The 15,385-nt window shown below is 36.6% G+C and overlaps 1 protein-coding gene across 4 annotated transcripts in view; it reads left to right on the forward strand.

Annotated features, from left to right (window-relative positions):
* Ctnna2 (catenin alpha 2) overlaps nt 1–11,509 on the forward strand; it is a 954,264-nt gene extending 942,755 nt beyond the window's left edge. For all 4 annotated transcript variants that reach the window (XM_026396077.1, XM_026396076.2, XM_026396078.2 and 1 more), the window contains one exon: nt 11,222–11,509. In XM_026396077.1, coding sequence (XP_026251862.1) covers nt 11,222–11,509 — 288 coding nt within the window. The remainder of the gene's footprint in view (nt 1–11,221) is intronic.
* The last annotated feature ends 3,876 nt before the right edge of the window (nt 11,510–15,385 follow it).

The raw sequence follows: 15,385 nt of genomic DNA on the forward strand, positions 1-15,385 counted from the left end.
CCTTAGATTAGGTAGAGGGGAGTGATGGGAGGGGAGAGGAGACGATATGGGCATAGGAAAGATAATAGAATGAAACAGACATTATTACCTTATGTACATATACCACTGCATGACTGATATGATTCTATAACTTATACAATCAGAAAAAAATGAGAAATTATACCCCATCTATGTATATCAAAGTGCATAAATGCATTCTATTGTAATTTATAACTAATTAAACAAATATTTTTTTTAAAAAATTGAAGCAAACCATGAATAAGGAGAGCTACTTATTCAAAGTCTTCTGTGCAGTCCTCCATGTATACTTGGAAGGGCCATGGAGAGTATGGTAAATGGTTTTGTCTTAATTGCTGACTCTCCTCAATTGCTAGTGTTTGATTGGGCTGTATGTTGAGTGAATTCTGAGACCATGTCCAGGACCAGTAGAAAAGAAGACTATGATTGATCAGGCAGGTCTGATAAGGGTTCCAATGAAGTGGCAGTGAGTGTGACACCCATTAATCACCCTTGCTTCACTGGCTCTGGAAGGGGCTTAGATCATTGATGAGTACTGGTTGTCTTATGGAAGCCCGTTGCTTTTTGTGATGCCCATCCTACTTGCTGTTTCCCGACTTTTACAAACCTGAGCCCAGGCAATGTCCTTCCTTTGGTTTTTATTTTTAATCATCTTGGATCTAAAAAATTTTTGAAAGGCATATTCTTTTTTTTAAGAGAGAGTGAGAGAGTGAGGGGGGGGGAGAGAGAGAGAGAGAGAGAGAGAGAGAGAATTTTTAATATTTATTTTTTAGTTCTCTGCAGACACAACATCTTTGTTTGTATGTGGTGCTGAGGATCGAACCCAGGCCGCACGCATGCCAGGCGAGCGCGCTACCACTTTAGCCACATCCCCAGCCCTGAAAGGCATATTCTTAAAACCTGCCCCTTGCTACGTTGTTATTTGGTTAATAAATGTGTGCACAGTAGGAAAAGGGGTCAGCAAGAGTAGCTGTCTTATAGTTCTGAGAGGGGGCTTATGTTTGATGAGATATTCAAGTAATGCTAAAGAATCCATAAGCTTCGACAACTGAAATTCTATTGGTGGTTTCAGAGGATGAGATGAGATTAGTCTTAGTTAGAGACAGAAGATACTAGATGCAGTGTTTTCAGTTTGAATGAAAGATGAAAAATTTATGAATTTTTCATCTATTTGGTAGCAAGTAGATTTAAGGGTTAAAAAAGCAAGACTAGGGAACCCCATTTTGTGAACTAATAAAACAAAATTTAAAAGACACAAATGGTGATTTGAGGAAAGGTAGATCACAGTAATACTAAAAGCCAAGATTCATTAACGGGGCTTACTTATACCATGGGGAAGGCACTCAGCTTTAAGGACATTATCTCATTTAGCATTTGATCCTAGGAAGGGCTATTTTCATTTTAATGATAAATTTGAGGCTGAACAAGGTTGAGGAGCTTATTCAAGATCAAGTTGTTAGTGATCAGTCTAATCGGAACTTGAACTCAGGCTTGGAGTGATAGTCTAGGCTTTCATTGCTAGGAGAGAAGAAAGGACAAAAAGCGAGGGGCAGCAGAAGGCAGGAAGTATAGCATGATTATAAGAATTGTATTTCCTGAGGAGACGTGAGCACATGCAGAAAGAAGAGACTGAGGTCCTGAGAGGCTGCACTCACTCACTGGGGATGGATCTCTGCCACCCTTCCTTACTCTCTTCACCCAAGACCTGGTAGCAGCAGAAGCTTTGGCTACCTTTTTCCATATACCTGATGAAGAGTGGGGCCTGGCAAGGATGGCAATTTACTTTCCCGACATATAAATAGTGCCATATTATGACACAGTTCCTAGTGGTTGTATATGAAAAGAAGTGAAGAAATGAAGAATACTTCCAAATCAAATCAAGCTCATTTGCAAGGCATAGTCCTCTGCTAACCGTCACAAACTGATTGTCCTGGATTCCAGTAGTCTGTACTCCTCTGAGTCATATGCTTTGCATGCCAAATTGTTAAATAGCTTTCAGCACTTATCAGCAGGCAGACACTATGTTCATACAAAGTTAGGCACTTCTGATAGTGAGGGGTCCATGGATCTTTGATCCATTTTGTCAAGACTTAGTTTCTCTTCGTTTTTAGACAAGGGTTCCTCTTAACGTTGGCTCCTGGTCATGATGCTGCTAATTGGGGAGAGAGAATGGTGGGAATAAAGGGATCAATAGTAGTGATGCTCTACTATAGGGACGTCAAAAAGGAGCCTTAGCTCCTTGAAGAGTTGTTATGATATGTAAATGTTGTAACGACACATAATGGGCCATGATCAGAGATGACATGATCAATTAATGCACGGTGTGCTGATGTGACATAGAAGCCCAGCAAGATCTATTTATAGTGGGTAATCTGCAAATCAACTGGCATTTCTTCCTCTGGTGAATTTATTTCCTCATGGTTCTTTTGTTATATGTAAGAAAAAATTTAGAGAAGATCTCTAGGCCAGTAGATCCTGAAGTGTGGGAAAATAAAGGAACCTAAAAGAAAGGAAGAAATCCAGAAAAAAAAAAAAGAGGTGAAGGATTTCCTAGATGACCAGGCATTCCTGTTCAACACTTTCCAAGAGCCAACCTACCTCAATACTCCTACATCTCTTTTGAGATCCCAAGTTTAGCAAAAAAAAAAAAAAAATGTCTATTTTGGGGTTCAGCAAAAACTGTTTAGCTTTTATTAGTAGGGAAACATGGCTCTCAGCCATATTTAGGAAATTTGTTGACTGTAATTAAGCCTTCATGGGAGTCCCCAAGGTTTACTTACTTATAATTGAAAAAATGCAAATGAAGATAGTTAATCAGTGGACTGGCCGACTATGAAGTGCTGCTATCTACCTAAAGGAATTGAAAAGGAAGACACAAATATGTCCAGTTGAGAAAGTTACCTGAGAACCAATTGGTAAATTTCTCAGCAAGACCCTGGGGATTTTTTTCTTAGCCTGAGATTGCAGTGCCTTTCTGCTAAGGTCTTTGCCAATTTAATCTTGAGCCATTACGTACAGATTTCCTAACAATTGGCCTTCTACCAGCTGCCTCTCTGGCACCACTCAAAGAAGCCCTGCAGAAAAATAACAGACCTCTCCTTTATATCATGACCTACTCCTTAAAACTGTAAAATACTTAATTTTCAAGACCCAAGTAATCAAATAGGAATGCCTTTAGAATTCAGTAACTTTTCAGATACATTAGATATCAGATCAGTTAGATATCAGATCAGTTAGCTATCGGTATGTTAGATATCACAGTATATGCTGTGCTATTAATTGTTTTAAGTATATCAAAGCTGTGATGGTCATTTTTACCTCAGATATTATACTTGTTAATGTATGCAGTTAATTTTTAATGCCCAATTTTTAGATCATCCATTAAAATGCTTTGCACTTAATGATTAGATCCTCTCACTAATGATTTCATGAATTGCCCACACATTATATGGTCGATACAAAAATGCACAATCTATCCCACAAAATTAGTTGTGAGAGCAAAAGAATTAATGCAGTGTTGTTTAGCTAGAAATATTTGTCCATATCCTGATAAATATATATGTATAATAAAAACAAAAAGTATTAAACAATGTAAACATAAAGTGCAACGGATGATGTATCTGTACTATAAACTATATATGGAGTTTAAATTTGACAATTCTGTCAAAATGTAACCTCTTGGAGGAGGGAGGTAAGTATGTTTCCTTTCCTGTGCCGCTTAGCGGATTCTAAGAGAGCCAAGTGCCATGATTGATTAATAGTGTCTGCCATGGATACTATAAGGGTGAGTGGTAAATTGCTGCCCTGTGTTTGCCACTGTCCCTATCTTAAGAGGAAGGAAGCAAGCTTTGCTAGCTTACTTCATTGTTGATATTTGAGGAGGAAGAATGACTGGAGCAGAGCTCTGAAATGAGGGCTTGCTATAAAAGAAATGTCTTTTTTTTTTTTTTTTTTTTTTGCTAGTGTACAAACATCCTGAGACGACTTAAGTGGAGAAAGATACGATTAGGCTAAGACCTTTTCACCATGTCTTTGTTTGCTTGAGTTATTTATTGCCCAGGACATGGTAGAGTTTTTAAAAAGTGTTATTGATATGGACTCTGGAAAAAAGTAGGCAGATATTTCAAGGTATTTCAAATGTATCACAGTTTCTAAGGAGATCAAATACCTCTTCAAAGTCTCATGGATTTTTTAAACATGAAATGTTCCTCTTGGCGGATAATAGGCTCCAGTGCTCTAGGTTTCTAGCCTTCCATTCATTAACAGCAAAACTGACTTGTAGCAAAATCTTCCCCCCCCCATAAGCAATTTGTGACTGCTTTTGGGGAAATGATAGTTTAAATATAAATAAATGGCCAGCTCCATTGGAAAGATTCCAGTTTTCTCATGGTGTTTGCTTTCAGTTTATTGTCAATTCTTTCATCACAACTTCCTTCCCTGAAATGTGTAGGCTAGCCCCATTAAAATACTTCTTGTTTTAATATATTAAACCATGTCATTCCCATTAAAGATATTGTAAAGTGGCTAAAATGGAGTTTACCCATATTGGGGGAACTGTTTTAGCATTTTCATATGCGGTGCTACAAGCAGTGACTTGAGATAATGAAAACAAAAATCCCTGACCCAGGAATTTCTATGCATTTTGAAGTAATCAAGGCATATTTCCTTAGTATTTATATTTCACAAACACCTTTCATTTGGATTTGGCTTATTCTGTTTAATTTAGCATGTAGTCTCATGACATTTACATTATTTTAAATCTAGTAATTAATTTTACTTTGGATTTCCATGAACTGCCATTTATGTTTCATTAATATTTGGAAGCAAACAGTTTCTTTTCTTTTTTTTTTTTTTTTTTTGGAGAAGATATACAATCTGAAAATGGACCCGTCTTTACATGTGTACATAAATAGATGAATACAGAATGCACAGTGCAGTTCTAACTCTCTTCTGTAATGGTGAGCCTGGCCTTTACAAACTAACATCTTAAGACATTTACTGTGTTAGATTCAGTTAATTCAGTGTGTGCTCTAGCCTTTCACATTAGTTTTGCATTTTTTGACCTTGCTAGTTTGTTTTGGCTATTGTACTTTTTTTTTTTTAATGAATCAAACTATTAAGTCTAAACTGCTAAATCTATCAGTTGCTGATTTGCCCAGGAAGTGTGTTCCCCATTATCATAAAGGATAAAGAATTCTTAATTGCTTAGCTACTCCCTAGATAGTCAAGGCTACTTTCTTTTCAAATAAGTTATTTCTTGATGTTGTCATGTCTTAGATTATTAAAAGGATATTGATTTTTATCTTGAAAGTCTTATATAATAATAGTTTCAGTAAATTTATTTTTTAGATTTTTACCTGGGGGGGAAAGTAGACTTAATATTTCTTTAAAATTTTATTAGCTTTCTCTTCCCCCCCCAAAAAAAAAGCAAAGGTCATTGTTCTCTCTGATAAGTAGATATCTCTTTTTATAAAAACAGAGTCTAGATAGCATGCCCACTATGAAGCTTATTTACCCTGTCCTATCCCTACCTGAATCAGAATAGATTTACTGTTTCTTTTGTTCCTTGGACACCTCACATCATATTACAAAACTTATTGCAGAGTATTATACTTTTTAGTTTACATGACTTCTTTTGTCTTTGCACTGTGAGCTCTTATAGTTCTGCACCTGCATGGATTTATGTGTGTATACCCAGCACTTACGAGCATTGGATGGCACAAAATAGAGATTCAGTAGGTGTCTGAAGAAATACTTGGAGATGGAGAAATGTCGAGGTAGAAAGACAAAGGGGTAGACTGGAATGAAAAGGGGCTAATGAGAATTCAGCGTTTCAAGAGATGTGTTTGCACTTCTGAAAGATTATGATTAAGCTATTCACTCATATTCTGTTTCTGTTGCAACTGAATTGGTGTTGCAATGTAAGTCCACCTTTAAGGAAATATGACATGAGTTTTCAGGAATATCCTATGACATGAGTTTTCAGGAATATCCAGATGATTATGCAAGTGTCAAGACAGTCATTTCAAACACATTTGGTGGTCTTCAGCTTTGAAGTGATAAAGGAATTAGGCAACATAAGTATTGATTAAATGACAAGAAAAGCCAGAGTTCAGAAAGTTCTTCCTTCTAGTCTTTCCATTCATTAAAAAAAAAAAAAAAAAGAATGATGCGGAAAAGAGAAATCTGACTTTGTATTAGAAGTTGAATGGGGTTAAGAAAAGTGAGAATAGAGGTAAGGAAAAAAACAAAACAGAAAATGCCTTATAGAAAGAGCTCTCCTACCCTTATTTGCTTTTCATGGACTGTAATAGAACAAGATGTGAGGAAACATCTGTTGCCTTTTTTAAAATAGTACTTTGATATTTTAAAAGAATAGTGACAGAATTAGGAGAATTCTAATTTCTATGGCAAGGGACAGCAGACACCTATGGGATGGAAAAGGCACAGTTAGGCTAGAACAGCACAAAAGATGTTTGGATAGAGGATTCTCCTTCAAAGCATGCTTTTTGGAAGCTGTGTGATGTAATTGTTAGAGCATGGGCTCTGGGTAGACTTTCTGAATTTAAATGTTGGCTTTATCACTTATTGCAGTGTGACCTTGAGCAAACCATGAGTCCTCTAAGTCCCAACTGGGATCATACTATTACCAATCCCAAGAGTGTTTCTTTCTTTCTTTTCTTTTCTTTTCTTTTTCTTTTTTTTTTTTTTCTGGTGCTGGGGATTGAACCCAAGGCCTTGTGCATATGAGGCAAGCACTCTACCAAATGAGCTATATCCCCACCTCCCAGGGGTGTTTTCTGAAGTTGAATGAAAGAAAGAAAACTTGAGGAGTTGGTCCAGAGACAAGTACATGAACTCATTTGCTAATTGTAGGCTCTTGTTTTTAAAATGAGCTGTAAATGAACAGTTTCTTTTAGACTAGATATAGGAACTTAATGCAGTCATCAAAGAAATTGAAATATCCTCCTAAACAGGAAAAGATTGACAGGTCTTTTCAGCAAAAACAGACATCTACGTAATGTAGGCTGGCTTGAGGAAGAACTGAGCTGTGGTTGCCTTTGGAGGCCATTTTAAATCTAGCAAGGCAAGCCCAGATATAGGCTTAGAGCATTAATTAGAGTAGCAAAGCCCAGCCTAACAGAACAGATGGATAGAGCTGGGTAATTAATATGCTTCTCAGAAACTGGGCAAGTATAAGAGAAATTAGTGGAGATCAAAATTTGGGCTCCATTGTCCTGAGGATGCCAAGAGGGACTGGGAAGGATTAAACACTGGGTTGGGACAAACTCAAGACCAGAGGTGGAGGCAAAGAGTATAATTTAGGATCTGAATCATGGGATTGAAAAATTTAGACCAGGTGAGATAGAGATACTCATGAAATTAAGTCATGAGGTTAACAGGATGTTGATAGGTTTAAGGACAGTTCTCCAGGTGGGCTAATTATAGATAGTAACTGAAAAATAACAGCCCAGAAATTAAATAATATTTTGAAGGATTAATGCTATATAGTAGGTTCAGAAGCTGAGCTTTGGAGAGAGGTGTGTTTTTGTTCTAATCCCAACTATATATTATTAAAGGAGCAAATTAACATTACAGAAGCTTCAATTTCTTCACCTGTAAAATGAGGGTAATAATACCTACTTTAAGGATTTGGAAAATTTAATTGCAAAATTTAATTAAAAGAATTAAGGCACCTAGTAGGTGCTCAATTTTTGTTATTATTAAAACTTCATTTGCATATCTTGCTTGAAAATGCCACTGTTATAGTATAAATCACCAAATAGAATGCAATTATAATAAACAGGGGTTCCTAAACCTTGTATGAAAATTTTTTGCCATATAACTTTGTTCTTTCTCATGTCTTGTTTGGGGAAGTGATGTTTAGTAAAAACTAAACCAATTGAAAACCAGGTCTTGGTACCATTTTGGACAAACATAAAGAAAACCATTTTAAAAATAAAATAACTCATTATGCTTTAAAGTTACCTAAATTACAAAAGTGAGTATAGTAGCAAAGGGTAAAGTTTATGTTTTGGGAATTCACCACTTTAAAATGTCACATTTTGTATTAATAATCTTAGACTGATCATATTGTCTGTGCGATTTTGTTCTAGTTGGCTGGGTTCCCTCACCTCCTCATTTTACCTTTCCCCAAACTCAAGATCTACATTAGCAGGTAGCTTGAATGAAGTCACTGGCTTTATAGTGGAGAGCTATCTCACTCTCAACCCATGTATTAGGTTTATTCACAGGATTCCTGCATCAGGCTGGGAGAGCACATGGGTTCTGGAGAAGAGACAGACTCTCATTTTTTTGCTGCAGAATTAGACACCATCTATCTGAAAATGGAATCTGTGGTAAAAATCTCCAGATTACTTGTATCCATCTCTTTGGATCTGCTCAATTCTCCCAAGACTCACTCTCCAGAATCATTTAATAATATAATAGACATATCTTGTCCTATTTTATTTCTACTAATTCAATTACCACAAAATAAATCAACCAAACTCTCTCTGACATATCATTTTACCCTCTTTACCCATAGCACAGAATAGATTGGACTAACTTTATGAATGAATGTTACTCCTTTTTGAAACCTGACAGACTTTCGGGAAACTATCATTTGGATCAGAGAGGTATGGGGGTGGGTAGAGTGGGGTTCTCTTGTTGCTTCTACCGCATTCATGACTGACGTGCTCCTGATTGTCCCGACATTTTCCTGTCTCATCTTTGCCCTTCATTGTTTATACTTCTACCTGGGGGTTGAATGAGAAAGATGAAACAGTGAAATTCAGTCAGATAACTAGCTCTGATGTTACAAGCTAGTAAATAAATGGTGGAAGTCCTAAAATCATTGGATAAAATAAGCCTTCAGATTGTCTTTGGGTTTCATTAATCCAGTGGTTTTCGAACTTTGGCACGTTATCAGAATCCCCTGGATGGCTAGTTAAAACAAAGATGTAAGTCTTTGATTCAGCAAGCTTTGGATTGGGCCTGAAAAATTCTACCAGTTCCCAGGCGATACTGATGCTGCTGGCTTAGTGCTCTCCCTTGAGAACCACTGCACTAAATCCATGTTTGGCTTCTCCTGTTAACATGAATAATCTAGGATTTGCTTTTTAAGCTAACTCTAGAAAATTAGGCTGTATAAATGAAACATCACGGGTTAAAAAGTTATTTGGGTATATGTGCACCTTGTACAATGGTCTGTAAGCATTTGGTTAAAGGAGTCAATAATATGTCAGTGAATTGTGGTTCTGGGAGTATCTTTGCTTCTCTATATTATGTAGGGTCGATATAGTACTGACCTTTAATTTTTTTAATCATAAACATTCCTTCTTTGGTATTACAAAGGGTTCATATGCATCTTCCACTATTTTTCCAGTGATCAGACTCTATGAGCATTTTTGGTGCTGGAAGAATTGAGCTCATTTGATTACCATAATATTTTTAACCCAGTTCAACTTTTTTTTTTTCCTTAAAAAAGCTTTAATAAAGAAAATAGAACAAAGAAAAGCCAGAGTGGCGTTGGATTCAACTTCTTTTGACCCCAGTCACTGCATGGAACACATTTTTTTTTCTCACAAGAAATGATAGGAAGTTAAAGTGAATGTCATTCACATCAGTGGGGGAGCCACAGGGTTTAGTGCCTCTCAGCTTAAATACTACTAATCACCCAGCCCTCAGAAGGTTCTGTGCCTCATTTTCCCATTCTTTAATGTACTTATAGCCCATGACTTACAGGTTATATAGCAAGCATTTTTTTTAACTGTAAAGGATACCTTTCCTTATTTGATATTATAAGAAGTTTGATGAATGATCAAATGAGGTTGGAGTAAGACTTGCAGTCCACCTTTTCTTTCACTAGATCACATGTAGAATCCTGGAGGAAAGAGAGTTTGAACAATGTCTGGTTCAGGCAGTGAGACTGAAAGAAGCATCAGACAGACACTGAATGGCCTGATACACACTATGTAGCACTCTAACTAGTAAAAGTACAGGAAAGAAGGAATCTAAACATCCCTGGTCTGGTGTTGGGTCTCTAAACTTATTTGCAAATTGGGACTTGTCATCGCATGCTTGCTTCTTTCTTTATTTATTTATTATGGGAACTGAACCCAGGGGTGGTTTACCACTGAGCTACATCCCCAGACTTCTTAATTTTTATTTTGAGACAGGGTCTTGCTGAGTTGCTTAGGGCCTTGCTAAGTTGCTGAGGCTGGCTTTGAATTTGCATTCCCCCGTCTTAGCCTCCCAAGTCTCTGGGATTAAAGGCATGTGCCATCAAGCCTGGCTGTCAGAGAATTTTAAAAAATCTCTCCAACCCAGTATAGTGACAGTGTGGACTAGTAGTATAGTCTTCAAGTACTTTGCTACTTAAGCTATGTAAACTTCTGCAAGTTACTGGACAGTCTCTCATTGAAAAAAAAAAAGCAATGATAATAATACCTCCTTCTTCATAGAGTTGTTGTGAAAGTTAAATAGGGAAATACTTGAAAAATTCTGAGAACAGTGTTTGGCATGTATTAACTTGGGGATATGGGGATCTTGCTGAATGCTGGCTAAACCTATAAGATTCTGACATAGTTATTGATATTATTATAGGAGATATTTTCATGACCTAGAAATAGTTAAATGGATAATACAAGCTCAATTTTAAAAAAGCCAAACCACTCTGGGATTCTTCCTGTGCTTAGCTCCTTTCATCCTCACCAAACCCAAGCTCAGGATGTAGAAATAGTCATAGCTTGGTAGGAAGATACAGAAGTAGGGTCATATCATTGAAATGTAACCCTTTATGACTTTTTATTCCTCAATGCCTAGCAAATGCTTTTCAAATATTGGGTAACTGTCACTATTACTAATGAGCCTAATATAATATATCGCTCTTTGGAACAACTTATGTTACTTTGGAATTTGTATATGCTAAGAAGAAGGGTTTGTCTTTAGCGGTATTGAGATTTTAGAAAGTTAGGTATCATAGAGAAACTTTTTATGTTTGTTTACTTTGAGATCAGATATAGGAGAAGACAGGTGGCTGATTTATAGTCTGTTCACTTTCTCTTGTAAGAATTTGCTTATTTTCAGCAATACTGTTTGCTTGAACAAGCAAAACATTGTTTTGTGAAACTGCACCACCTTCTTGTGAATTGGGGGGCCTCGATTAACCGAGGTATGTCTTATTCTTTTCCTACTTTAGCTGGACAGTGCTACGTCGCTTATCCAGGCAGCTAAAAACCTGATGAATGCTGTTGTCCTCACGGTCAAAGCATCCTATGTGGCCTCAACCAAATACCAGAAGGTCTATGGGACAGCAGCTGTCAACTCACCCGTTGTATCTTGGAAGATGAAGGCTCCAGAGAAGAAGCCCCTTGTGAAGAGAGAAAAGCCTGAAGAATTCCAGACCCGGGTTAGGAGAGGTTCTCAAAAGAAACATATTTCACCTGTGCAGGCTTTAAGTGAATTCAAAGCAATGGATTCCTTCTAGGACGATTGGCTTTAACCAGAAAGATTTTCCTTTCTTTTTAGTTTTCTTTTTCCTTTCTTTTTCATTTTAATTCCATTTTTGTATGCATACCTGCCAACTCGTATGCCTCTGGCATGGGGAAATTAAGAGAGCAGTGTCTGTTTGCATGTAAGATGAGATGTGATCAATACTACTGATCCATCTGTAGCCTGGGGAGGAGGGGACAGGGGGATTCCTGTCCTGAGGTGGCACAGAGCTGTCCTTTGTAACATTCTCTTAAAAGTTGGACAAAGAGTTCGCATTGCAATGTTTACGGGAGTGGGAGGGATGGGGAAAAAATAAACTTAACTCTACAAAAGCAAACTCTAATGCATGCAAGAATCATTAGGTTGGCAGGTATATTCATAAGTGAAAAACCTGGAAGTGTAATGGTAGAACATAAAACTTGTATTGCTTCTGTTTCAGTGCAAACATGTACTAGCCAATACGCTTAAGTGTGTGGCCCACAAAATTGAACAATTGAACTTTGACGTCATACCCATGATCTTATGTGGATTTTTTTAACTGAGGAGAAACTAGTCCAGCCTAAAATGCTTCTTTTAATCTGTATTCTGTTCTTTCTCTTCTGATAGTGCCATTACTAGTGCTCATGTTATCATTTTTTCCCCTTTACTAAAAATGATAAACATTTATTTGAGATAATTAAAATCCTTCTGGGGGCACTGGAAGCACAATATGGTGACTGATCTTTCTTTCTTTCTTTCTTTCTTTTTTAAAATACGAACTATGATTTTGCTAGAAATAGAAGGCCCAGTGGTGGAATGTTAGAGGAATAAAAACTGACAGTGTGTGAAGGTTTAGAGGCAAATACATAGGTGTAGCTTGGAGTGCTGGTATCTAATATACCATTGTATTCACTAACTCAAAATAAACACATTTAATCTTGATATCTGAAGAATGTCTTCTTCTTTTTTTTTTGTTAAATGTGTACTTAATAAAAGATTAAGAGAATCCTTAAAAAATGGATTTTAAATGCTTTTTGTTTTGGTTTTCTTTTACATACTAGGGGTAAAATAGGTGAAATATAAATCATTCGGTCATTTTTAATGTCTAAAAATTTCTTTTGTTTTACTTTGTGGTTTGTTTTCCCATTTGTTTTTCATTCAATTTCAAGTGGAATCTAAAATAAGAAATTCTTATATTAAGACTTTTCTGGGCCATGCTTGGCCCTGGGCTAAAATTGAAAAACTTAATATGTTCTCAGAGAGAATGATAATCCAGTTTTTAAAAAAGAGAAGCCCATTAATTTCAAAATTTTATTCACTTAGAATTTCTTTTCTCTCAATTGGGAAAACAGAGCCTCTGTCCTATAACTAAGAGGGCATATGTTATTTTTCAGCTATAGACTGAAAAGTGGGGGAAGCACCCAATGATTCTCTTGAATAACTGGAACTCCTCATTAGAATGATTCCTACAAGTTATCCAATATTATCTGTCTCCAGAAGGTTCCTGGTAAAACACACATGCATTTCTTAGCAATGTGATAACACATGGGGAAATCAAGGACGCCTAAGGAGGGAGGAGCTTGGGGCTGGGGCTGTAGCTCAGTGGTAGAGTATTTGCTTTGCACGTGTGAGGCACTGGGTTCCATCCTCAGCACCACATAAAAATATATTGTGTTCATCTACAACTAAGAATATTTTTAAAAGGAAAAAAAGAAAGGGAAGAGCTTAGTCCAAAATCTCCTTTGGAAATGGTCTGTTTAAACTACTGCCTATCACTACTGCAACCTACATTAAGATGGGGAGGTGGTTTTTATGGAAGAACCACCTGACTTTGAGTAAAGAATCATTTTTTTGGGGGGGGGGAAGGAAAAATGTATTTTACTAACATAATTATTTTGAATCACAACATAATATAGGAAAATAACTAGAAGTTGAAGAAGAAAGATGTCCCCCAAGACCCTATTGATGACAGTGTGTAGGTTTATGGGTACTGGGCCATTGTCCTGGGCTTTAATCCAGGTATTCTGTCTTCTCTGTCTGTCTTCAAGTTCCTACTCCAGCATGTGCTTTTTAACAGTACATACTATGATTTTTAAAGTACATATGAGTAAATTTTCATAAAATGTTTATCTTAATCATTGCCTGGCACAGAGTAAACACTGCAAGTTCATTGTTCTGTTATATCTCAATTAACACAAATGTTATCACAGTTGGATAAATTTCTTTCAGTTTTTAAGGTTTTAAGCATTATTTTTCTTTTTTTTAAATTTTTAATCGAATTTTAAAAAAATAAATGACAGCGGAATGCATTACAATTCTTTTTTTATTGATTTTATTTTTTAAATACATGATAATGGAATGTATTATAATTCTTATTATTCAAATAGAGCACAATTTTTCATATCTTTGTATATAAAGTATGTTCAAGCCAATTCATGTCTTTATACATGTACTTTGGGGTTTTTTTTTTTGCATTTGAATTCTTATTACACATATATACCACAGTTTTTCATATCTCTGGTTGTATATAAAGAAGGTTGACACCAATTCGTGTCTTCATACATGTACTTTGGATAATGATGTCCATCACATTTCACCATCCTTGCTAACCCCCTGTCCTCTCCCTTCCCCTCTGGTTTAATTCCCACCCCTCTGTCCTATCTAGAATTCTTCTATTCCTCCCATGCTCCACCTCCCCACCCCATGATGAATCAGCCTCCTTATATCAAAAAACATTGGGCATTTGGTTTTGGGGGGATTGTCTAACTTCACTTAGTATTATCTTCTCCAATGCCATCCATTTACCTGCAAATGCCATGATTTTATTCTCTTATTTCTGAGTAATATTCCATTGTGTATATCTCTCACCATGCATAAAACTCAACTCAAAGTGGATCAAGGACCTAGGAATTAAACCAGAGACTCTATGTCTAATAGAAGAAAAAGTAGGCCCTAATCTTCAACATGTGGGATTAGGCCCCAATTTCCATAATAAGACTCCTATAGCACAAGAATCAATAAATGGGATGGAATCAAACTAAAAAGTTTCTTAGCAAAAGAAACAATCTGTGAGGTGAATAGAGAGCCTACATTCTGGGAGCAAATTTTTACCCCTCATACATCAGATAGAGCACTAATCTCTAGGATATATAAAGAACTCAAAAAGCTAAGCACCAAAACCAAATCAACAAACAAACAAACTAATAACCCAATTAACAAATGGGCCAAGGACACTTCTTAGAAGAGGATACAAAATCAATCAACAAACATGAAAAAATGTTCATTATCTCTAGCAATTAGAGAAATGCAAATCAAAACTACACTACGATATCATCTCACTCCAGTCAGAATGGCAGCTATTATGAAGACAAACAACAGAAAGTATTGGCAAGGATGTGGGGGAAAAGGTACACTCATAAATTGCTGTTGGGACTGAAAATTGGTGCAGCGAATATGGAAAGCAGTATGGCGATTCCTTGGAAAACTGGAAATGGAACAACCATTTGACCCAGCTATCCCTCTCCTTGGTCTATACTCAAAGGACTTAAAAACAGCATGCTACAGGGACGCAGCCACATCAATGTTTATAGCAGCACAATTCACAATAGTTAAACTGTGGAACCAATCTAGATGCCCTTCAGTAGATGAATGGATTAAAAAACTGAGTATAGAATCATTAGATAACTGATAACTAGTCTGCTCCCTTGCATAAGCTTTCAGAATGCTAACAGAGGCACTCATTCACTAGTAAATATTTAAGGAAGGTCTTCTTTGAGCCTGGTGCTGGGCTGAGCACACTACCTAGTAAACTTATCATGGAGGGATGGAGGAAGGCTTCCTTACTAGTTAGCACATAGTAAGGCATAGTAGCAACTAACATGCCACTTTGACC

Source organism: Urocitellus parryii, chromosome 12 (assembly GCF_045843805.1).
Source record: "Urocitellus parryii isolate mUroPar1 chromosome 12, mUroPar1.hap1, whole genome shotgun sequence".
In the NCBI taxonomy this organism is placed as follows: Eukaryota; Metazoa; Chordata; class Mammalia; order Rodentia; family Sciuridae; genus Urocitellus; species Urocitellus parryii.